The 27,236-nt window shown below is 35.0% G+C and overlaps 1 protein-coding gene across 1 annotated transcript; it reads left to right on the top strand.

The window, feature by feature from the left end:
* Positions 1–351: 351 nt before the first annotated feature.
* Positions 352–26,771, top strand: LOC144448378 (GRIP and coiled-coil domain-containing protein 1-like). Its single transcript, XM_078138600.1, has 18 exons — positions 352–419; positions 2,021–2,121; positions 3,826–4,034; positions 4,835–4,963; positions 5,762–5,851; positions 7,904–8,032; positions 9,263–9,312; positions 11,794–11,935; positions 12,784–12,965; positions 13,793–13,992; positions 15,455–15,597; positions 16,643–16,759; positions 18,133–18,213; positions 19,080–19,210; positions 20,361–20,466; positions 22,091–22,293; positions 23,557–23,686; positions 24,122–26,771. Exons 2-18 carry the CDS (start codon positions 2,037–2,039, stop codon positions 24,188–24,190), a joined length of 2,196 nt encoding a protein of 731 aa, XP_077994726.1. The 5' UTR covers positions 352–419; positions 2,021–2,036; the 3' UTR covers positions 24,191–26,771.
* The last annotated feature ends 465 nt before the right edge of the window (positions 26,772–27,236 follow it).

The following is a 27,236-nucleotide window of genomic DNA, read 5'->3' as shown; positions in this document are numbered from 1 at the left end:
TTGATTGTTGATTAAAAACATAGACCTAAGCGTACAAAGAAAGCGAATGAATGACTAATTCTTGAAAAAGGTGTTGATTTCTCACACTTTATAAGAAATAGCACAGCTGACCTGGCATATTTTGACGCAGCTAGGGGGTTTACGAAGGACGTGGAATCCCTTGACCATACCATTATTTTTAAAGGGTAGTCTCATCGCATAGGGTTATTGTGCATTTACATTATGTAGAATTTAAGGCAACTATCTACATTATATACAATAACTGTATAATTGAAAATTGGTTTCTAGAAGTTTCTGAAATAAAACTTCAAAAATACAACTTTTATATATAATTGTATATTCTGACTATAGCACCCACCCACCTGACGTGTATGGTTCTGTCTACATCTTCAGTGTGTGATGGCGACAGCCATTTGAAGGTGAGTGAATATCTCCCATTGTTAAATACAACTGAACTCTGAAACTGACAGTTCTACTCATTTTGAACGCAGTGTTCCATGTTTTTAATGTAAGGATGTTTTGAATGTAAAAACGGTTATTTATTACCCGATTTAATAACGTCCGTTGACGGAGTAGAATGAACATTGCCACGTCAAAACACCCTACATGTACATGATTTGATCAACAACAAACCGGATTAGCCAGATAATAAAAACTATCTGATTAAAATCGGACACCGTCCCGAAAGATAGTCTTGGTCATTTTACTGTCGCGTCAAGTCCTTATCCTAGAGTAGCTATCCGTGTGAAATTTGGCTTTTGTACTTGTAACGTTTGAGTCCGACGGATATTTTCGTCCTCACCCGGAAATACAACGTTACAACTTACGTCATAATAAGTGTACCAACCGGCGGTAATCGGCCATGCGAAGGTAATCCATGGCAGAGTACTAAAATAACACACCGTCAGATGTTAAATGGAAAACATTAAATCACGTTATTCTGGTTGTCACATGTTAAATGGGAAACATTAAATCACGTTATTCTGGTTGGTTTCCGATTTACACAAGCTAAATGAGAAGTACAAGGAATAATGTAGATGACCATATTAGGATTAGGTAATTATTCATATCACACATGTTGCAAAAATGTTCAGACCCTTGGTCTCCTCATATCAGTATTATTATATTTCCAGTAGCTCCATGCACAATTTAATTTTTGTAAAAAGTTCATACCATACAGTTTTGTATTATTTTTGAGTTGTAATACATGTACCATACCCCACACTCTCTGATAGTGTGAGTTGAGTAATAAAAGAATTGAATTGAATGGAGTATTTTCTCATGAACAATTGTAATTTGCTATTTAGCATTATAGCAGTGTTTTTACTACATTTGGGAACCCTGGTAACGTAAAGGGGAAATTTCAGGTAAACCCTTACATACATGTAAACTGCAGCTGTTATTATAGTCACATTCAGATTGCCATGAACCTCAGAGTCCTCACTCGATCTGAAAACGAGCCAGTAACACACTCAAACAAATAAGCCTTTGTGTTTGTAAGGAGAAAGTTTAATGATTTATAATGAAAATGAAAGGTTTTAAAAAAGTTTTTCCCTATGTGTAATTAACTGAACCGTAATGCGTAAGAACTCACATAGTGATCAACTAACAAGAAGCATTTCATGCAGACATTAGTCTATTTATACTATATGCTACGATCATCTCCACCCAAGATTCAAATAGATTTCTTTAGTACATGTATGATGTTCCATTCTTACCACCACTACCAAGAAGCATTTTAAGTCATACAGACATTAGTCTAGTTATTATACGCGCTACGATCATCTCCACCCAAGCAAGAGTCAAATAGATTTCTTTAGCATGATGTTCCATTCTTACCACCACTACCAAGAAGCATTTTGAGTCATGCAGACATTCAGTCTAGTTACTATAGTATATGCGCTATAATCATCTCCACCATAGAGAGACATGTGTACCAGTGGCAACAACTGACAATATTTCCATATTTGGGTAGTACTAGTACATGTAGCTAACTCTTTACATTTATTGTGACATACAGACAAACAGACAACAATATGGACAGAGCTACAAGAAAGGATTTATTGGAGGCGATAGAGAAACAAAAAGAACAAACAGCAAGATATGAAAAAAGACTACGAGGTAAGATAGGATAATAATTAAGCAGTGTTCAAACTTAACTTTTTACTTGGTAGCCCTACTAGGCTACTAATTTCAGAAAGTGGTAGCCAAGGATGCCATGGTGACCACCAGTGTGCCCTCTAAGCTAGTTTGACACGCAACTGATGCACACAATTTCAAGTGACACACCAAAATTGTGGTGACTCACAAGAAATGCCAGTGTTTATCATTTTGACTCACAACAACAAATTTGGCTATCATGATAGGGCACACTGCACTGGTGACCATGAATACATGTACATGTAGTCTCATATACCTGAACTGAAAACAGAGTTCCTCTTTTGGAAATATACAGTGTAATATTGTGTTATTAAAATACTGTCATGTGTCAAGTCCATTCAGACTTTCTTCTAAATAAATAAATAAATAAATAAATAAATAAATTGAAGTGTTTATGTTTACATGCACAGTGTTTTTGCTAAGGTTTGGGGACCCCGGTAACAGAAAGGGGGAAAGAGGTAAAACTGGTAGTGCTTCCCATGCAATGTATCATAGTTTAGGTGGGGAACCCCGGTAAAATGATGTGGGAACCCCGGTAGATTTTACCTACTTACCGCCCTTAAATAAAACACTGTCACTGATGCATATATAATGGTTATTTTGTATACAGATTTTGATCCGTTATAGAATTTTCAGTGGTAAAGTGTAGTCAGGGTACAGTATACTATAATAATTACTGTGGAATTTTAGATTGGAGGCAAATGTGATTTTGATCACACCATAATTTAATTATTCAGCATTAATGTTTTGCTCCAAAACTGGCAAAATAATATGTCTGTAAAATAATGGTAGTTGGTATCCTTGGTCCCTGTTCATGATGGATCTCCTCTGTTATATGTAGATGGCTTCCTTTACTTTACGTTTTAACAAGACATATTATTCTGATTTTCCGGGAGTGCCATTAATATTGAATAATTAAAATCACAGTGTCTGTAGTTTGTTTCATTTGTTTCCAATTTACTGTTAACAGCTTCCAGATGAAGGGTTAATATATATGCTGCTCAATGCAAATACCAAAATAATGGGCATGGCAATCTTTTGGCCAAATAGCAACTTTTTACATGGATTCATCTTGAAAAAGAAAGTGTCAAATGCAAGTTTAGATCATGATTTGATATGTCTACAGTGAGCAGCATATCTATTAACTCTTTATCAATCAGAAAAAGATACCTTTCCAAAGTGGAATAGAATTTTTGAAAGTTTTCCAGAAGCTGTTTGTTCCAAAGTAAATATATTTTACTGCCCTATTGATTCTTGGAACCATGCGTGATATATTCTCCCCTAGTCGTACACAATGGGCCATTGCAAACTGCAAACAGGAAATTGAGAATGCATACAGCACCCTTGCTCAAATTAGGGTATCATCACCTCATAGTACTGTTTCTTAAGAGCTTTGTTCCTTGTATTCTGTAGAAGTGTAAATCAGGGATGTTTTTCACATTGTTCAGACATCAAGGAAAGCAGCAATGCTCTATGCTTAACCGAGTAACCTATGTCATGTATACCCCCAAGGTACACATAGACAGGAAGTAGAGTGCCACCATGGCAAATTATGGAAAGGCTTATTTACATACACAATTCACAACTGGGAACATCCAATTTTGTGTTTATGGACAAGTCTGACATTGGTGATTGAGTAATATGTCATATGTTTTCATTAATTAGATGTTGTACTTGCCTACAAAAGTCTTGTCAAAGAAAAGGAAGCACTAGAAGCTAGTTTACAAATCTTAAGTCAGGCAGCACCAGCACCTCAGCAGCAGCAGCAACAACAACACCATCCACCGAATCATGATGATGATGGTAGCGAAGATGGACAAGGCAATGGAAGTCAGTCTGAGATTCCAGATGATCCGCTACAAAGAAATGATCAGGTATACATGATTGAATGACATAATGTCTTCTTAAATTGTATGATTTTATAGAACAAAGATGAAATGCCATCAACGACAGAGAAGGATCCAGGGTACAGTCAGGTGATAAGCATCCCTTGACGTGCATATCCAATACCTTCTGTGCAAACAGAAGTTACTGTGTTGCATGGGCAGGTGCGGTGTATCTTGGACCAACAGCAGGGTCATTGATAATGTTTACCAATAATGTTTCTTCTTTTGTTAGCATGTTTTGTTCTCTTCGTCATATCAGCACAATTTAAAAGGGAATGCCACTCCAGGAAATAGACATTTTCATAAACTATGGGTTCTGGAGAGTCATTTCATGATTTTACATCACCTACAATTACTTCTGATTACAGTAAAACAATAAGTTGGTCTTGTGCATTTCTAGGGTATCTTTGCTGTGGGACATTGCATCATGGGAGTTAGCAGAAATAATATATTCATGGTTGCACACTGAATATTCATGAGTCCAAAATACCTATACCCTCAGTGTAAAAAATCTCTGACATGAATATTCAGCATGCAATCTGAATACTGACTCCCATGGTGCAATGTCCCACAGTAATGATAACGGCACAAGATCAACTTAATGTTTTCTGTAATCACAAGTAATAATAGGTGATGTAAAATCATGAAATGACTCTCCAGAACCCATAGTTTATGAAAATGACTTCATTTCCTGGTGTGGCATTCACCTTCAACACTTAAAAGAGATGAAATAATATTTTGTATAGTGTAATGAAATGTTTACATAATATTCATTTCATATTTATTAGATTCTAGAGGAATGTAATATTTTACAATTGAAAGAACAACTAGCCACCTTAACCAATGCCTTGGCAACAGTAACCTCTGAAAAGTCTAAAATGGAGCAGAGCTTCCAAGCCGACAAGAAGAAATTAAGGGTAAGGAGCTGGTATTATTTTAATGTTCAGTAAGGCTAAGTATCAGGTATTATTTTAAAATTCAGTCAAACAATAATATGCACTTTATGATGTTTTATTCAAATAGCAAGTTATGTTATTATAAGTTAGGTTTAATGAAAGTTTGAAACACATCAATTCAACGTAGCCTTTATACTTGTAATTCATGCAGTAGGCAAATGATATACATATACCGTAGAATCCCTTTTCAAATTGCTTTTGGTTTCTGCATTACTATGTACAAGACTCATAAGTCCAAGTAAATTGAAATGAAGAAGTATACTGTACAACTTCAGACATTAGACTATGGACAAACAGAACCTGTTACAAACAGGGAAAGTATACAACTGAATTAGATTAATAACACTTGGCACAGTATGTTGGAACAGCAGAGACTTGTATTACACACCATGGTTTGATAAGAACAGTTTTATGGCCTCTTTATGTGTACATGAAATGCCAGGGGAACTGGAAATCTGTTTTTGAACGTGAACTATTATGTAGAGTGGCCATACAACTATTCTTATCAAATGATGGAATGTTATTCAAACATGTACTTCCAACATGCTGTGCCAAATGTTGTTACACTGTAATCCAATTCAGTTGCTTACTTTCCTTGTTTGTAACAGGTTCCGTTTGTCCACAGTCTGATGTCAACAGTTGTATCTCACTCTCTACTTACGGTAGTATTGACTGTGTGTACCTGCTACCAAATTTGTAATTCGCTATGGTCAGACGCCATAAATATTGTTAATTTGTAAAACTTCTCTCTCTTTGTAGCAAGAACAGGAAGAAATGGTGAATTTACACACAGAGGAGAAACAAGCATTTGAAGACCAAATACAAAAATTACAGGACCAACTTATGGAGGTATAACATGTTTATATGCAAATCAGAACTTGATAAATTATAACATGGTACATGTACATGTAACTATGAGTATTGCATCCAAAATAGTACACCTCCATGTACTTGTAGTTCATTAGGGTTGTCTAATGCCAGATACGGTACAACTCAATTACAAAGAATATGTGTATGTCTATATGCCTATGCGTGTGTCTGTGTCTTTGTCTGTCTGTATGCATATGTGTGTGATTTGCTAGTCTGGTGCCAGTCTGAGGTTAACTCTATACTTGCTGGCTGTTCATTTTAGGCACTAACCTACAGGGTTGTTAACATGTACTACTCAGGTGTTAATAATGTTAACCTAGTGTGTTAGTACATGTACATGTACATTTACTAAGCTAGCCTGATGTTAACATAGGACTGGTGTAGAAACTAACCTGTCACGTTCAATTGCTAGCATATACTGGTGAGGTGTTAGTGTTACCACCAGTTTTAGCACTGAGCTAGCCGACTGCAGGCCAAGTGTAACAAGATGTTGTCCCTGACAACTTATCAATGTGACCTGATATCATCAAGTCATCACCACAAAAAGGAGCCATGGTATTAGTAGGATATACAACTCAGCACTCACACTTACACATCTCGGTATTTATTCTTTACCTAAAGCCATTCTCAAATTGTCTTGTATGACACTTTACTAAATCATCTACATATGTGCCACTTTTGGCCCCCCCCCAACATCTTTCCTATCACTTCCCACTACAGCAGTGGTGATGCTACCGCCGTAAATACATGTACATGTAGACCATAGACCCTCCATGGGTGGGGGTCTATGTGTAGACCAACATAGAATTATATGAAATCAAAAAACAATAAATAATATGAAAAACAAATTTACAGTTGCAAATACTTTCATTTCAATATTTGCGCATATGAAGTATTTACTTTTGGTTGTAAAGTGTGAAGTAAAAATAGACCATCAATACCATGCTTGATTAATTGACTGTAATGTCTACTTTGTTTTATTTTTCGTTCAGTTTGCAACTGTGGCCAAATAAAAAAAAAATCATATGTTTCTGATATAATAAAAATGGTTTGGTTCCGGTTAACCGACCTAGTCCTTCATGCTGACCATAAACTTTTTTTAGTTATTAGCGAAGAAAATAATAAAATTGCAAAATTGTGAAGTCTTGCAAGAAATAATGGACATCAATGTAAAAAGGCAATATTAAACTGTTCTTCCAATCTGTAATGGCTGTATATCTGATCAGAAGAAACCAATAACACAGAGACCATATGGAAAACAACGGAAAATATAATTACCTGAACGTGACAGTCACATATGAAATATATATAAAATAGAAGATTGACCTACCCCTCCTATTCTAAAATTGAGCGGAATTGGAACCATACAATTTTTTTATATTAGGCCTAACTAGACCGACCCTAGTTTAAGCCGCTAACCCTGAACTTCTTTTACATGCTAAAAGGTAAAATGGTAACAATTTACTTCTATCAAATTTCTGTGTACATCCTCATGCCATTGCTTCATCTGTGGTCACTTTTAAAAAAAATTGTATTGCAAAGAGAAACCAGGTCTTTTGTAGACGATAACTGTAGTCTGCATAATGTGTTCATTTACTTAACTAGTAATTGTCTTCATTTATACCTCAACAAACTCTCGTGAAGTATTGTGAGCCATGACTATCTTATCTTGGGATTGAAGTAATTTTTAAAAATAAAGTAAAAGAAAATTCTGTCCAACCTACCCTATTTTCTGAAGTCATGTTATCAGAAACAAACTGTTTTTTTTTCATTATTTTGCCTGAGTATTAGCTTGACACGTCATATGTTTGCAAATGGTTAACCCTTGACCCCCAATCCAAAGCAGAATAAAAAGAAGCAAGCGTAGACAATCTGTCTTTCTAGTGAGTGAATGAGTAGTATCACAAAAATGTCACAGAGAATGATCACTTTAAAAAATCTGCAACAGAAGTAGAAGGAAAGGAAAAGATTATATTCACAGCTGGTTGATGTTAAACGTGTGTTAATACCAGCTGTATACTTTATCAACAGTGTAAATCCAAGCTTAGAGCGCAACAGCTGGACTTGGAACAAGAACACACTATGCATGCCGTAATGCTGCATGAATTGCAACAACTGGTGGCCAATGAACGGACAGAAAAAGAAAAATTTGAACAAATGGTAAACAATTATCTCTGCTTAATCACTTTTTGAAATTTAACTAGAGTACTCTACAATAAGTGACTTTTAAAAGTCACTGTGTGCATTTGTACTCTGCTTCCAGATTCTATTTGCATGCTTGAATGTAACATACCTTATAAATAATCCATTATGCCCAATGTGTAACTTTGTTTGAAAATCTAAAGAAAAAGTGTAAATATTACTGTGCGTAATTGACTTAATGCATTGAGCACCAGAACCAATGATGTAGACTTGTGTTGTTATGATGTAGAACAACACAGGTGTAAATCCAGTACTTTCTGTTTGAACAGGTACAACTTGACATGGATTTGTATGTATACCAGTGTGTGTATGTGGTTTGGTTGCAATGTATGAATGTTTACTACCAGTTGCTTTTCAAAGTACATGTAACTTGGAGACTGTTGTATTGCATATTAGTACATTGTTAGTACTATTTTTCAGTTATTGAAAATGATTAAAACAGTGCGGAAAGCTGAAAAGATTCCTCTATTTTTTGAGATAATACAGAGGTTTAGCTGGATATTAGAACATGTACATGAGTGTAATCATGCAGGTGTAGATGTAGAGGTATTTTTAGCTGTGCCATTTAGAACTCAAACTTGAAAGACAGTGGAATGTGTGAGTGTGCATTTGCATCTTTTGTTCAGAAGGCTAAACACAAGCCATTGTTTTCCAAACTTATCAGTATTTTAGACCTTTTTTGCAAAGGAACCCCCCCCCAAAAAAAATAAATAAATAAATAAATAAATAAATAAAAATAAATAAATAAATAAACATATAAAAAAATAAAATAACTACAATTAGTTTACCATTTTTACATTTCTGAGCTTTGATATTAAAATTACCAAAATTATGAAATTTTGTTAGAAAAAATGGCCCAATCTTATTTACAGCAGTTAATTATTCACCTGTACGTTTCAGAGCAACTAACTATATTGTGCATACATTTGAACACTACTGCATAATCAAACCTGCGAGCAAACAAATTGGCATGCATATCGCCGGGTAATATTTCGTACTGTTAGTGGAGTGTGGACTGGCCTGTTCACATACCAACATCTGCTGTGGACTGTATGCGTTTGCCTTCAAATCACATGACTATGGTGTGAGGTGTATGGAACACATGTACATGTAAATACAAACAGATTAACCTCTCTTATAACCTGAAATGATCTATTATAATATTTATCATCTGGTATGTTTTTGTAGGTTGAAGAGTTACAAGAATCGTTACACAAACAAAAATCTATGCCTAACAAGTAAGTACAAAGCCAATGATTATTTATATAGTATGTACTCCTTTGACACTTTGACTATTTGTACGCATGGTATCAAAACTTTCATCTACACATTGTACATTTTTGTACATCACTATCATTCTTGATTTTGTAAAATCTAGAAGTAAAATTTGTTGTCCAAAATGGAAAAAAAAATGATTTTTTTTTTCAAAATTCAATTGAAAATTAATGTTTTAATATTAATAAATTATTATTTGTAAATCTTCCTCTTTCTACTAGGGTGGGGTGGGGGTGGGGGTGGGGGCTATTTGTTTGTGTACAAAAGACTACAATCGGGAAAATTAACATCAATGTGTAAATTAATGCATCTACATGTATGTAATCCTTGAATACATGTGTTTGCACTGTCTTTCAGGAAAGAAATTTATTTATAAATGATTAATTTGGCAAATTTAAGTTTTCTTCATCCCACAAGCTGACAATGTCGCAAGTCCAATCACTAATACATGGAGACGTTGATAATAAGTTAATGACGTCACTAGTCTAAGGATTAATACATGGCGGCGTTGGTAATAAGCTGATGTAGTTTTGATAATCAAAAACATGATATTTCAAATGATTATTATTCAACTTAATATATCAAATTACTGTTATGACAATTTATATACATCGATATGACAATATAATAACCCAATCTGGTTATTTATTTGTCATGTTACGTGACTTTTTGGTGATGAAAAGTTTGACGGTTGACTCAATACATAATATGTAGTAACTGTTCCACTCTGCCAAACGAAATTAAAAGTGGCATAACTGAGTTTATAAGCTTTCTACTCAATTGAAAATACTTATATTAAACTTTCGATTAAACTATCCTAATTTGATGGTAACATTGTTGTGTGCCTTTTATGACATCACAATTTGTGTTGTGGCATTGTCAGAACAGTAAATTGTGTGGTAGAAATTTCCTCAACATTTTTGCATCCATGTAATAAATTCCTTCATCAGATCACTTATAAGATAAATCTTAATACAAGATTTGAGTTCTGCCAATTCCAAATAATGGTTATGTATACTTTAGTAAGCAGAATATTGAAAGTACCTTTTAAATATATAAGAAAAATGTGCAAACTATGCTTGTCGCCCTTTAATAGCTAAATGAATACTAAACAAGGTGTATGAATACTTAATTTTTTTGCTGGTACTTTTATATAGTTTGATAGTTTGTTTTAAATTAATGATTAACGTTGTTGTAGCTTTACTGCTAATAAAATTATATCTCTGTATACAAATTTAAACTTTGTGCTTTATCAGAAGTTGTACCAGTATATATTTTTTATTTTGCCGGAGTAAAAATAAGTACAAGTAAAAAACGACGAATTCTGACTAATTGTAGTATTTTTTGTACTGGTATTTGTACAGTTGGTACCATAGAATTTCTGTTCTGTAAAAGAGTTCTTACTCTACTGTTAATAACTAAATAAGGCATACTGTAAACATACTGTACCGATATACCCATGTAACACTGAAAAAAAATATTTTGCATGGATATGGAGTTGTGCTCATTCAGTTCAGTGGACTGTGATCACTTAACACTCAAAATGAACTAGCTTGTCTTGAGAACTGTTAACTGAAAAAAATATTTTGCATGCATATGGCGTTGTGCTCAGTGGATTGTGATCACCTAACACTCAAAATGAACTAACTTGTCTTGAGAAGTGTTAATTCAAAACTTATTTAGTACAAAAGTTGCTATCAAACCATTTGCATATTGAATTTACACAGTTACCTGTAAATTATCGCATACATACATGTACATGTACTCCCAGGCTTCATGTATTATGTGTGTTCATATCTGCTAGCCATGTACATTTACATAATGACTTCATTTGAATGATATTGCCATATTTGTATTCATGTTTCTTTGGCCCACATTTTCAAATTGTAATTACAACTTATTCATTGTTCTCCAAACAAGCAGTTGTTTCCAGTGCTTGGATGTATGACAGCTAATGACATAACACAACAGAATAGTAAACAGGCTATTCCCATTTACGTTTCAAATAATTATTACATGTACATATGTGTGAGAGATTACTTGCACTGGTGCACACACATACTATTGGTATTTGCACTGCGGTGCAATATTGAAAACATTATTGCATACCTGTATGCAAATTATATGTAAATGAGAATGCGATCGTTTGTAATACATGAAAGTGCGTGATCGCATAATGTTATTTTTATGGTAATTTATTGTTTTGGATAAACATAGCATCATAATAATAACAGAACCATATGCAGAGTTAATGCAAATGTGGCATATTTGCACTCGTGCTTGCAGTATTTTCTGTTCCACTGTTGCACTTTTACTTGCTACGCTCGTGAAAGTACAGGCGGAGAGAAAACTGTAAGCACTCATGCAAATACACAGAGCACGCCACACTTGCAGTCACATGCCATGAGGTTCTGTCATATTACTAATTATAATATTTCTATTAGAACTGAGGAGTATGAGAAGCAAATTACGACTTTAAGTAGAGAATTGGATGCTGTCAGAACACGTTTACAAGCAGCAGAAGACCAAGTCTTAACACCATCACCATTACTACTGGAATTACAAAAAGGAATGGCTGAGATGAAAGTACGTCCTGTGGTAGTTGTAACTTTGTGTGTGCTCCTTTCTGTTCATTTTTACCAAATAATAGAATGCACCAAATTCTTTCTAGAAACTTACTGTTACATTGTACATGAGAAATAATGTTGCCTTTGTGTTTCTGTCATGGTACACGATGTCTGACACAAATATAGACACATTTAACATTAGACTAACAGTAACAGAGACACAATAAACACAGCAGAATCCTTTGCCAAATCACATTGAACAGTGATAAGCATTGCTATTCTATGACAATGCAGTAAAAACAGTCTTCTGCTAAAATGGACTTGATGAGATACTTGTCAAATTGACAACATACAGGAGAAATCAAGTTGCCTTGGTTTTCCACTCATGGAACATTACAACTAAAATGTTGTTGGCTTGGTGTTTCACTCATGGGACATTACAGCTAAAATGATGTTGGCTTGGTGTTTCACTCATGCGACATTACAGCTAAAATGATGTAAGCTTGGTGTTTCACTAACAAGGAAGAAAGGGTTTATACTTTAGTCTACATGTAGTTAATGCATAAATGAGTGTTATAAAGAGAGAATTATGTACAGAGAGAGAGAGAAAAAAATAGCCAGGGAAAGAAGAAAAAAGTTTTATATCACCACAAAAATCAATAAAACAATTGAGCAATATCACGCACAAAATAAGTTTTATTTCACTACAAAATTAATCATTCAATCGATCAATCATTCAACCTAATAATAAATTAACCAATCAATAAATCAATCAATTACATGCTCGTTGATTCCTGCATGGTCTATCCAGGTGTTGTATTATTTTAACTTTTGTACCTCATGTTGACATGCATACCTTTTTGACAGGCTCAGCACAGAATGCAAGTGCAATTGGAACAGAGAAAAGCAGTAGAAGCTGAAGACAAATTAAAACAATTAGCAGAAAATGATGAGCAGAGGGTTTCAAACTTGGAAGCCAAATTATCTGATCTGTCATCTGTTGTTGGTAATTATGAAAGACTACGCTATCAAGACCAACTGTCAATACAGTGAGTTGAGAAATGAGATATGAGTAAATTTTGTGTCTGTCTGTATGTCTGTGCCTGTAGTGCTTCTGTCTGTCTGTCTGTCTGTCTGTCTGTCTGTCTGTCTATCTGTTTGTCTGCCTGATTTTTGGTCAGTCTGTCTGTGTATATGTACATGTCTATCTGTCTGGCTGTCTATCTATCTGCCTGCCTGTCAACTGAAGGGTTTTGCTAACTCTGCATACCAGTCTTCATCTTTCAGTCCCTATCCATCTATCTATCTATCTGTCTGTCTGTCTGTCTGTCTGTCTGTCTGTCTGTCTGTCTCTGTCTGTCTGTCTGTCTCTGTATGTATGTATGTATGTATGTATGTATGTATGTATGTATGTATGTATGTATGTATGTATGTATGTGTGTGTGTGTGTGTGTATGTCTGTCTGTCTGTCTGTCTGTCTGTCTGTCTGTCTGTTTGCTTTTTTGTCCATCCTTCAGTCCCATTTGTTCAGTCCTTACTCCTTCAAAGTTAACTTTCATTTTATTTTGATCAACTTTTATCAAAATGTATTTGATCGACAGACTGAGTGTTTGGTAAGTTGTAGACTGTACTAAAGTGGGCGTATTCAAGTGAATTAACATTAACAAATTTGCATAAATATGTACAGCAACCATAGACAAGCCCATAGCAACAACCAAGCAACTGAGTGTTTAATGATACCAACAGCGATGGGTATACTGTATACATCAACTTGCCAAGACTGAATAATGACCATTCCAAATATTACTGACATCAATTGTTGCCCAAAGTCTACAATCTTACCATTTTTTGTTGTCTGTGTATTTTACTATTTTAGGCGTTTGAAGGAGAGAGTATCTCAGTTAGATTTAGAAAACACAGCACTGGCTAGAGCAGCAAATAAAACACCAATACCAGATATCAATGATGAAGATGAGAGTAACGTAGACATCACAACTCTTGTCGAAAAAATCACCAAGTTAAAGGGTCTTCTGAAATTAGCCAATCAGAGAGCAGAGAAACCATTAGATATTGATGGTAAGTAATGGTTGGAATCTCTTAGTTTGACTGATTATCATGCATCATTCATGAGGATTGTACATGTATGTGAGGTTTTGATTAATATGCATACAAAAATGTGTTGTTCAGTGTTTATGTTTACTTGTTTGTAACAAAACTAATAAAATAATATTTTAAAAAGCAAATTTTATAAAGCTAAAAATTCATACTGTTCGTCCATTGCAGCTGTATGTTGTGTTGGGTATTTTAAAGTGGCCATATGGATGAGGATTGGGTATTTATTTTGGATTTTTTAAATTTGTTAACTAATTTTATCATGGTTTCCTACTTGAAAAATCAACGTAAAACAACATATGCAAAGTCCTTGTTTGTAACTCAACAAATTGCAAATCTTAACAAATGTGTAAAAGATACAATAACAAACATTTTATACATTCTTTAGCATTTTGCACTATATTGAGATACAAATACAGACTTGATCAGTGTTGTTCCGCATCGATTTTACAAGTACATGTAAGGAAATATAGTTAAGTTGTTTTATAAATTAGAAATCCAAAATAAATACCGAATCCTCATCCATATGTCCACTTTTAAGGAGCAAAATACAACACTGACATCGAAAACAATGTTCATGTCTGTCTGATTGCAGCTGTATCTCTGACAAATATGGTCTTATTTCTTTCAAACCTAGCACAAAAGTGATAGTCCATACTTGGCATTCAAACCCAGCACAAACGCGATAGTCCATACTTGGCATTCATTCAAACCTAGCACAAAAGTGATAGTCCATACTTGGCATTCATTCAAATCTAGCACAGAAGTGATAGTCCATACTTGGCATTCATTCAAACCTAGCACAAAAGTAATAATCCATACTTGGCATTCATTCAAATCTAGCACAAAAGTGATAGTCCATACTTGGCATTCATTCAAACCTAGCACAAAAGTGATAGTCCATACTTGGCATTCATTCAAACCTAGCACAAAAGTAATAGTCCATACTTGGCATTCATTCAATCCTAGCACAAAAGTGATAGTCCATACTTGGCATTCATTCAAATCTAGCACAAAAGTGATAGTCCATACTTGGCATTCATTCAAATCTAGCACAAAAGTGATAGTCCATACTTGGCATTCATTCAAATCTAGCACAAAAGTGATAGTCCATACTTGGCATTCATTCAAACCTAGCACAAAAGTGATAGTCCATACTTGGCATTCATTCAAACCTAGCACAAAAGTGATAGTCCATACTTGGCATTCATTCAAACCTAGCACAAAAGTGAGAGTCCATACTTGGCATATGCTTAATTTTCTTTAGTTACACAAACCTCTTCAAAAACCTTGAATAAATAGCCATCACATTTGGTGTAAAAATCCACTAAATTGAACAATAGGTCAGGAACTATACTACATAAAGATTCAGAGTAGATTCGTGTTGTCAAATAATATTTGCAAATATCTGTTTGTGTTTTACTAGAAGTGTGTAATATGGAAGACTGTAGCAGTATGGAAAGTGACCCTGCACACAAAGCTTGTCAACAAGAACTTAAACAACTCAAGGATGAATTTGAGAGATATAAATTGAGGGCTCAAAATGTCTTGAAAAATAAAAATGTGAAGGTAAGGTTTTAAAACTACATATACTACTGTGGAAGCCAGGCTATCAGCTTACAGAGATACAGGTAGACACAAACTAAAACTATGATGTTTGATGTCGTATATTACATAATTTGGTGAGGCCAAATAAAAAAAAGTTGTTGGGTTCCAGTTAACTGACCCCAACTAGTTTATCACGCTGACCCTAAACATTTTTTTATGGATTCAAGAAAAATATTTATAAAATTGTGAAAATCGTGCAGTCTTGCAAGAAATAGTGGGTGCAGAAACTGACATCAACTTAAAAAGACAATATAAAACTATTCTTCCAATCTGAAATGGCTGTACATCTGATAGGAAGAAATAAACAAACACAGAGAACATTTGGAAAACAATGGAAAACCAGAACTAGACACTCACACATGAAAAAAATATAATACAATAAAATAAAAAATCTACCTACTCCACCTATTTTAAAATTGAATGTAATCAGAACCACACAAATTTTATTTTTTACGCCTGATAGGGGTGTATTTGTTGTGTGGATAAGGTAACCCTGTCATCCTTGGAAGTCACCAAAAATATAATACAGTGTACTGCAAGATCTTGGAAGTCATCAGAAACACCACCCTGCTGTGAGAACAATTAGATGAATGTCCATTCAATAGCTTATATCAACATGTCACAACAATCCTTAATGTAAATTGGGTCTTACTCTATCTTTTAGCTGAAACCTCGAGCTTTGCTGTCGTTTATCAAACAATTAGTGTATCATTGACATAATTTTTATCAAACAATATAATAATTTTTTCTGTAATTGTAATTTTCATTTTCATTAGCCAAATTCAGTAGATGTTGAACTCTCTTGTACAGAATCATGATATTTCGCACAAATCCGTTAACTTCTGTATGTCCACTCCATTGAGATCATAGTATCCAAATCTGTCTTAGTAATTATAATAATATAGCATTCACACCCAAACAAGATGTCTGCCATAGGTAAGAAGGGTAACCATAGCAATTCAGCCTTTTCTAAATGACTCATCTGACCTTTGACCTTTATTTCCAGGACAACACAAGTACTAAAGAGTTGGAGTCATTAAAGAATCAGGTGACAGAGCTAAGAGAAAGAGTTTCTACACTTAGATTACAATTAGATGATGAAGAGAAACAACATCAAATGAAGGTGTGTTGAAAAACTGAACTATTGGACTTTAGAGATTATTAGAACTACTCTAATACAGGGTGTTAATATATAGTTTCTTTTTAATACAGGAACAACTAGAATGAGAACCTAAAAGATTGAATATTGGGACATGGTTAAATGGTAGAGCAGGGTAGGGCACATTGTGGGCTAGGGTACATGGTGGGCTAGGGTACATTGTGGAGTGGGGTATTTGGTGGGCTAGGGTACATTGGGGAGTGGGGTACATGGTGGAGTGGGGTACATGGTGGGCTAGGGTACATTGTGGAGTAGGGTACATGGTGGGCTAGGGTACATTGTGGAGTGGGGTACATGGTGGGCTAGGGTACATGGTGGGCTAGGGTACATTGTGGAGTGGGGTACATGGTGGGCTAGGGTACATTGTGGAGTGGGGTACATGGTGGGCAAGGGTACATTATGGGCTAGGGTACATTGTGGAGTAGGGTACATGGTGGGCTAGGGTACATTGTGGAGTAGGGTACATGGTGGGCTAGGGTACATTGTGGAGTGGGGTACATGGTGGGCTAGGGTACATTGTGGAGTGGGGTACATGGTGGGCTAGGGTACATGGTGGGCTAGGGTACATTGTGGAGTGGGGTACATGGTGGGCAAGGGTACATTGTGGAGTGGGGTACATGGTGGGCTAGGGTACATTGTGGGGTGGGGTACATGGTGGGCAAGGGTACGTGGTGGGCTAGGGTACATTGTGGAGTGGGGTACATGGTGGGCTAGGGTACATGGTGGGCTAGGGTACATTGTGGGGGTAGGGTACATGGTGGGGGTAGGGTACAGGATGAGGTACATGTACACTGTGGGCATGGTACATGGTCATGTGAGGTACATGGTGGGCTAGGGTTCAAATTCATGTGCATGTGTGTGCATTGTAAACCCACATACAGGTTACGGCACACAACATGGGATGGGTTAAATTCAGTCACGTTGTTATTTAGATGTAAGTCCCCAATTTTTGTCTTCGTTCCACCAATGAAAATACAAGTGACCTAAGGGGCCTTTGTCGCTACGAGTTGCTAGACGAGAAGTGACAACCCGTAGGTCATGAGTATTTTTTCAGCTGAATGAAGTAAAGTATTGGAAAATAACATAATCATACCATCGCCAGTAATATCAAAGAAAAATCAAGGAAAGTAATGTCACTTTTGAATGTTTTGATTCACATTTCGAACACAGCAGAACCAGTGATGTAGGCACATGTTGTGGTGGTATAGACACATGTTGTAATGATGTAGAGCGATGTATATATTCCATATTTTTTGTTCAACTTGTCTTATGCATGGTATAATGACAGTTATTCAGTATAATGATTTACAAGTCTTAAGAGTTTATTTTCATTGCAGGTTTTAGATTTACAATCTGGTTTGCAATCACTGCAAGACAAACACAAAGAAGAATTAGCAATTGCTGAAGCAGAATTCAAGGTATGATAGTCAGTGTGTTATTGTAGTGGCTGATTGGTATTGTCCCTGGTACATTTTGTATGTGTAAACTGAGTCTGTAGTGTTTTGCTAAAATTTGGGAACTCCAGTAACACACAGGGGAAAGTAAGGTAATACCTAAAAATGCATTGTACTTGTAGTGGTAGTAAATTGACCGAGAAACTTGGTTAGATTTTACATACATTTTGCTCTTTTCAAAAACACTTATACATGTAATGTGTATGAGTGTATGTGATTCTTTGTGTATGTGTGTCTTTGGTTGTACCTTTGTATGTGTGTACCGGTATGTATGTATGTATGTATGTATGTATGTATGTATGTATGTATGTATGTGTGTGTGTGTGTGTGTGTGTGTGTGTGTGTGTGTGTGTGTATGTATGTATGTATGTATGTATGTATGTATGTATGTATGTATGTATGTGTGTGTGTATGTATGTATGTATGTGTGTATGTATGTATGTGTGTGTATGTATGTATGTATGTATGTACATGTGTGTGTGTATGTATGTATGTATGTATGTATCTATGTATGTATGTATGTATGTATGTATCTATGTATGTATGTATGTATGTATGTATGTATGTATGTATATGAAATAATGTATGTGGTGTGTCATTCATGTCAGAACATAAAGATATAATGTCAGCTAGTAACCTACTTATATCTCGCCTTGTATCCATCATTTGAAACATCAATGATTGAATGTATTGATTGTTCTACTCATTACTTTTTGCACACTTACATGTACATCATGTGTTTTGTATGTTACATTGTCAAAGAAATATCATGTCAGTCATTAGCATAGCACACAATCTAACCATTGCTTTATACATTGATTTATTCATAGCATAGAGTAGGAGAACTAGAAGAACAAGTGCACCGACAGAGAGACAGGACTCTGGGATTGATAGAAGAAAAAGATAAAGAAGTAGAAATATTAAAACAACAAATACAACAGACTTTTGGGTCATATGGAAGGTTGGTGTACTGCATGAAAATCAATATTATCATTTTTCTGGAACTCGTCCCATAGGTCATCCTCAGAAATAAATAAATGAATAAATGAATAAATGAATAAATTATTCAGCATCGCAGCTGATTTAAAAGCAGCAGGTAAAATTTGCTAAGTAGGTGGTAATACATTTATTCATTCATTTATTGCCAATTTGAAAGTCAATATGTACATGTCAATGATGACCACATAAGACAAAAGGAGAAGCAAAATAGCAATTTTGGATCCAAAAAAATAGCTTTCTGCTAATCGAGTTTGGCTCTGCACAACTGTTGACATCAGACTTTAACAAATGGAACCTGTGACAAACAGCGAAGGTAAACAACTGAATTGGATTAATAACACTTGGCTCAGCATGTTAGAACAACAGAGACTTGTATTACACACCATGGTTTGATAAGAACAGTTTTATGGCCTCTTTATGTGTGCATGAAATGCCAGGGGAACATGAAATTTGTTTGTGAATGTGAACTATTATGCAATGTTGGCATAAAAGTGTTCTTATCAAATGATGGAGTGTAATACAAGTCTTGGTACTTCTAACATGCTGAGCCAAGTATTAGTAATCCAATTCAATTGTTTACTTTCCTGTTTGTAACAGTTTCTGTTGTCCATGGTCTGATGTCAACAGTTGTAACAGGTTCCGTTTGTCCATGGTCTGATGTCAACAGTTGTAACAGGTTTCGTTTGTCCATGGTCTGATGTCAACAGTTGTAACAGGTTCCGTTTGTCCATGGTCTGATGTCAACAGTTGTAACAGGTTTCGTTTGTCCATGGTCTGATGGCTTAAGTTGTACCTACAATGGATCTTCCCTATAATGAATATATAATGTTGAAACAAATAATTTTTCAACACAAATCCTGAAATAGTAATCAACAGGAAATTGCAGAGTAGCTGGTTGCTTTTCAGACTACATCCTTCTTGTGGATTGATAGAGTTTTTCAATTTTTTTTATTTTTTTTATACAGTTTACGCTAACTCAAGTGATTTTCACTTGAAGAGCGTACAAGTACAGTGTATGCAATCATTAGAGTTTGTTATTTTGTTACATGAAATAACATCTAACACATACACACTTACAGTGTTTTGATTGCACTATTTCAATTCTCTCACAGTGATTACCAAATGAGAGTGCAGCAAGCTGAGGATGGTCAAGAAATGAAAACATCAGAAAGTGAAGAATCCATAGCAGAATTATTGTCAAAAACACACCTGTCTATGGTAAGACTAAATTATGTTTTTGATCTCATTAATGTACTGCCAGTACTATCATTAGTTAATAGAGAACTTGCAATCCAGACTGAGCATGCTCAGATGCAAAGGACTATGGGATTATCCTCATAAAATGCCTAACCTGGAGCTACCAATAAAAAAACCTCACACAATTTGATTAGTATTTATTGTCACACTTCCCATGATGCAACATTCAACATGGCGGGTTTGCAAGTTCCCTATTGGTGTATCCTGTAATGTATGTAGGAACACGTTATATATGTGTGTGCATTATGTGTGTTGGTATTTATGTTTGTTTATGTTCTGTAGAGTTTCAAGACTTTTGTAGTGGTGTATGTGTGCGTGTATTTCTAAGGACTTCATTCAGCAAAATAATGATAGTTTGACTGTTGAGGGCGCTATGCAAGTCATGAGCAGGAAACAATCACATTAGTATTGTATGTACATGTACACTTAATGCTGGACATCGTGGATGCATGCTAAACATACCACAGACTTTACGTCTATGAATTTTTAAGGCGATTTTACCCTTTACTTTGGAATTTTAGAAATTTCTTACGCAGAGGTACACATATTTATCGACCCCATGCTCAGAGATTTTTTCATGAAAAAGTGACCCATTTGGGCGGCACATACCTGCAAACCTTTCTGTGGGAGTAACGTACCCAATCCCACATCCCTGGATGCATATTATACATGACCTTGTGTGAGTGTGCGTATGTACATGCATGCTAGCTTGTTTAATATATAGTATATTTTGGTTAGCAGAAAGACAAAATATTGTGTAGCTTGGACACTGATGGCAATGTTTGGAAACTGTCTTTGATCAGGAAGCAATGGTTGTAATGACTGCAATAACCTTGAAAATATCACAATTTCCCCTAGTTTGAAAATATCACATTTCCCCTAGTTTAAAAATATCACAATATTCCCTAGTCTGAAAATATCACAATTTTCCTTGTTTCAGAATATCACAATATCCCGTAGTTTGAAAATATCACAATTTTTCCTAGTTTGAATATATCACATTTTTTCCTAGTTTGAAAATATTACAATATCCCCTAGTTTGAAAATATCACAATTTTCCTTGTTTCAGAATATCACAATATCCCCTAGTTTGAAAATATCACAATTTTTCCTAGTTTGAAAATATCACAGTATCCCCTAGTTTGAAAATATCACATTTTTTCCTAGTTTGAAAATATTACAGTATCCCCTAGTTTGAAAATATCACATTTTTTCCTAGTTTGAAAATATTACAATATCCCCTAGTTTGAAAATATCACATTTTTTCCTAGTTTGAAAATATCACAATTTCCCCTAGTTTGAAAATATCACAATATCCTCTAGTTTGAAAATATCACATTTTTTCCTAGTTTGAAAATATTACAATATCCCCTAGTTTGAAAATATCACAATATCCCCTAGTTTGAAAATATCACAATATCCCCTAGTTTGAAAATATCACAATATCCCCTAGTTTGAAAATATCACAATATCCCCTAGTTTGAAAATATCACAATATCCCCTAGTTTGAAAATATCACAATTTCCCCTTGTTTGAAAATATCACATTTTGATATCTGTATTTTTGTTCCTACTTACTAACTTAGGTACCTGGTGGTGACACAGCCATTTTACATTACGTAGAGTTACAAGCAAGGAAAGACGTGGAGATTACAGCACTTAGGAAACAAAAACATGAAATAGAGACAGCACTACGACAATTACAAGATAAGTGCGTCATGACAGAACACAAATTTGGGGAACAAATGGAAAATTTACAAGAAGAAGTACAAAGACTTCAACGAAGCAGGTAGGTAGTAAAATTATGCTGTGACCACTTTGGTATGTGACAGGGTAGTAAACCATTTGGGAAAGTTACAGCTAAAATGATGTAGGCTTGGTGTTTCACTCATGGGACTTTACAGCTAAAATGATGTAGGCTTGGTGTTTCACTCATGGGACATTACAGCTAAAATGATATAGGCTTGGTGTTTCACTCATGAGACATTACAGCTAAATGATGTAGGCTTGGTGTTTCAATCATGGGACATTACACCTAAAATGATGTAGGCTTGGTGTTTCACTCATGGGACATTACATCTTTGACACAGGGCTTGACATATTTTAACTCTAGACTAACGATAACAGTAACGCAACAAACACAGCAGGATCCTTTGCCCAATCACATTGAACACTGATAAGCATTGCTATTCTTTCACAGTACAGGTTGCTAATGAAAACATTACACATGGACTTGATGATTTTTAATGGCTGCAGTTGTTTATTTTCTAACTCATAGTCAACATATCAACTTGACTACTTCTACATCCCCACTGTGTACAACACCTATGTAATTGTTTCATTTGCATTAGAAGTTGTCTGAGGGTGTAATAAAATTATGTCATGTCACATGAGTGATACACCAAGCCTGCATCATTTTAGCTATAATAATGGAAGGCATGGGTTGAAGGGGAGGATGACCATGGATGAGGTGGTCTGACAACAAGAAACCAATATTTGGCTGAAAGGTGTCAGAACAATGGCACTGAACCAAACTTTTTTGGCATTGCTTTGTTAAGAGGGTCAGCTGTGATCAAAAACAGACAACATCTGACTGAGTGACTGAGTGACTGACTGATGAATGACTCGCTGCACAACTGCATAGTAACATTTACTTTCAAAAAAGTATTTCTACTCAGAGTTGAACAAATATTTTGGAAGTAAATTCCAAATTTCACTGTTGTGCCTATAGCTACTTACCTACCTACCTACCTACATACAATGTACATGTACATACATACATACATACATACATACATACATACATACATACATACATACACACACACACACACACACACACACACACACACACACACACACACACACACCTACCTACCTACCTACCTACCTACCTACCTACATACATACATACATACATACATACATACATACATACATACATAACCTAAGAACTCGTACTATTAACGATGTCATGTACCTGTACATGTATAGTCAGTTAATTTTGTTTTCATATTTCTATATAATATTATATTTATTTTCTTGTTATTAGGTCAAGGGAAAGTGCAAATCTTGAATATTTAAAAAACGTTGTGTATAATTATATGATGAGTGATGACTACCAAGGTAAACAACGAATGTTGAGTGCAGTTATGACAATTTTACACTTTAGTCCACAGGAGGTGAGTGAATTCTTAAGTCAGATTTAAACCTAGCCGAGAATCCAATTGTGTAGGGAGCAGTGCGCCCTCTAGAGATAGCTAAATGTTGTTGTTGTAAGTCAAAACGAAAAAAACTGAAATTTCTTGTGAGTCACCACATAATAAGAGATAGGCGAACACTAAATTTTGTTGCATCACTAGAAATTGTGTGCATCAGTGGTGCGTCAGATTGGCTTCAGAGGGCACACTGGTTTGCTCTAGCTTTTTTCCTACCACGCCTGGCATTTCACTATACCAGCTGAAAACTAAAATTAGAGTACGATTTCCTGCAGTGAGTTATTTGTTCGTGTGTTAATTACTCGCTGAGTTATTAGTGTACTAATTATTCACTGACAGTTGTTTGTTTGTGTATTAATTACTCACTGACCGCTGTTTGTTTGTTTGTTAATTACTCAGAGAAGCAAGGTAAATGTGAAGAAGGATGCAACATGGTCTGCCTACTTTCACCCATCACCACGGAAATAACACTGTCACCATAGAAACAACTGAAAAGAGTTTCGAATGTTATCCTCTGATAACCCACCTGTCAGTCATTTCAAATGCAGTGTAATAAGAAGAGTGCTCTAGATGAGGAAAAAGCAAGAGTTGAAATAGTATACAGGGCAATATATGAAACTAAACAATATGCAGCCATAGCAACGCCTCAAGTTTCTGAAAGTTACTTGACCTGAAACAAAGCGGAATTTTCTAATGGGTTGAAAATAACACCGAGTCAAGTTTTATCGCATGACACTCGGAAATGATTTTTCAAAGGAAGCTGCCATTTTCAAAGTGTCATGAACCTCACTACCGAACAGCACTCCTAGTGGCTAAACTACAAAATCTTTCGTTTTTGTGGTAACCGAAATATGCGATATTGAATTTTACTGAATCTGAAGACAGTTCAGAATTTGGACAGACATTGAATATAAGGAGGAGGAACACTCCATGTCTACACTGCAAAACCAACGAAGCAAAGTATATGTGCATGTATTCAAATTTAACAAGAAATAGAGTACCTGTTTCTGTGATGATGTCGAAAACTCAAAGGCAAATATGTCTGCTTAAATGCAAGTATGTCTACCGGATGAAACTTACCAAGTCTTTAATGAAAAATTAAAGGGATGGCAACTATACCGTGGTGTCAAGGAGATGAATATTTTATTTTTAAACAATGATGATCTATAATTTTGGTGTCTGCTTTTTGAGTGTAAATAATTATTTTATCATGTTATAAATAGTTGTCACGGTTATCCCATGTTTCTTTATTTGTAAGAGAACGGTCTGCCCAATCTTTGAAACACTTTGTGTCCGAGATGTCTATTATTTCATAGGGAAATGTTTTATTCAATGCATGTTGTTACTGACATGGATAGTACACCCCCAAAAAAATTAATAATAATCACTTATAATTGACAGATTGTCTTTAACCAGCACTGGCTGCAACTGGGCTATTTTTTCACAAAAAGATGAAAATTGGTCATTATTTATAAAAAAGACACACACACACACACACACACACACATATGTCAATTTGTGGTCAATATTATCCATAAATAGTGCAGTGATAAGCTTAAACTTGAAATTGTTACCATGTTGAAACAGCTGCACTGTTCTTTTGATCAGACATGTGTAGACTCAGCTAATGGGGCAGTTGATTTGTAATTAAGTTTGAACTTGGTAATTCAGGTTTTTGAAAATTGCATAAATATATGTTATTCCTCAATATTTTTCTTCATTCAGCCATGGAAAATACAAGTGAGCTAAGGGGCCTTTGGTCACCGGCTGAATGATTTTTGGATGAGATTTAAAAGTCCTTCATAGTATTGTATGTACGGATGCAAACATTACTATCACTTGCAATAGGCCTTTCCAAAATTCGCCATGGTGGTGCTCAACTTCCTGTCTGTGTGTGAACCTTGGGGGTATACATGGTATAGGTTACTTATTTAATTATAGAGCACTGCTGTTTTCCTCGATATCTGAAGAATGCGAAAAACATCCCTGATTTACACTTCTGAAAGAACAAGCTCTTAAGAAACAGTACTATGAGGTGATGATACCCCCAATTTGAGTGAGGGCGCTGTATTCTCAATTTCCTGTTTGCAGTTGGTTGAACTCAAACCTGGTATCATATAAACACTCTGGTGACATAATATTTGATACATACCAAAATATGTTGAGGAAGCCAAGCCAGGCAATCAACTGTTTTAAGAAAATTAGAAGGTAATTGTAATATCATAGAAAGAATGAATTGACATTAATATCACACTATAATAGTTAAATTGAGGTTTTATATAAGTATTTTCATTTGCATAAACGCATAATAAACACAGCTTATCTGCCTTTAATAGAATAAACACTATTCAGTGCCCATATTGGATGGCGGCCATATTGGATTCAAAAATGACTTAATTTTGATAACATGTTGACATCTATAGAAAACAAAATATGTCTATGGTGACCCCAGATTTCTTTTCATTAATTTAACAAGGATGGTTTAAGTTTGCTAACAGCAAATGTTATTGATTTTGTTTATGAGGTGTATTCTACGTTATGTTTCAAGTACTCGATAACAGATGGTAGGAAATTTGGTCTATGTATAGATAATTCTACTTCTTACATGTACTAGAACTCAGGGAGGAAAAGTTTATTAGTACATGTATCTAAGATGAAATATAGTAATTTATGCGTTGAAACCACTCACACCTTCACATCTGAGAGTCTACAAACACTAGCCATGTACACCACTAAATCGGAAACTCGTGATCAGCGCAAACTCAACTGCTGAGCATTTGTCAGACCCACGGTAAATTCATGTCATTTGGTTACCTCATCACAACACAATGATATCCATCACTTTTAAACAAACATCTTGACTTAAGAATTTATTTCAGAAGAATTTTATTAACGTTGATGATATTGAATTGGCCAGCCTACTCATGTCTTCCGGAAGTGTTGCAATTGTTATCGTTATTATTTTGCAATAAGTATGTAATATTACAGGGAAAACTTACTTACGCGTTTAATGTATAGTTGTAAAGGTATCATAAGGTACATACTGAAATAAACTCAATATCAAACATTCAAATTTACTGTCATATTCATTCATTCATTCATTCATTCATTCATTAAATTTCATTCATTCATTCATTCATTTATTTTTTCTTTTTCATTTATTTATTAATTCATTCATTCATTCATTCAGACAACCAACAACATATTCACTAAAAAATGATAAAATATCAATAAACGGATGTCATGTGTATAAATGAGGTCTATTTCATCTATAACTAGTAGAGTAACGAGTAATTATCTTTGTTACAACAAAGTAAGTGCAGATCAACCATACAGACAGAACAACCTAATAAATCGTGCAGCTGCAAAGATTGTAACCAGTGTCTGCTCAATGGCAATTGACTATCAACCACATTACATCAATTGAATGCATATGAGCAGCGTGAAAGGAATAGAGAACTATGATTTTCAAGATAAATTCAGTTGATAAGACCCCTGTATATATAAACAACTA

The sequence above is a fragment of the Glandiceps talaboti genome, chromosome 17, assembly GCF_964340395.1.
Source record: "Glandiceps talaboti chromosome 17, keGlaTala1.1, whole genome shotgun sequence".
Classification (NCBI taxonomy): Eukaryota; Metazoa; Hemichordata; class Enteropneusta; family Spengelidae; genus Glandiceps; species Glandiceps talaboti.
Note: the sequence above shows the minus strand (reverse complement) of the source record. Positions and strands in the feature narration are given on the sequence as shown.

Excerpts from the sequence above, each read along its gene's own strand:
- LOC144448378 (XM_078138600.1), top strand. The coding sequence starts at position 2,037 with ATGGACAGAGCTACAAGAAAGGATTTATTGGAGGCGATAGAGAAACAA. Across the intron at positions 15,598-16,642 it reads TGAAAAATAAAAATGTGAAG|GACAACACAAGTACTAAAGA; the intron begins GTAAGGTTTTAA and ends CTTTATTTCCAG. Across the intron at positions 19,211-20,360 it reads ACTTTTGGGTCATATGGAAG|TGATTACCAAATGAGAGTGC; the intron begins GTTGGTGTACTG and ends ATTCTCTCACAG.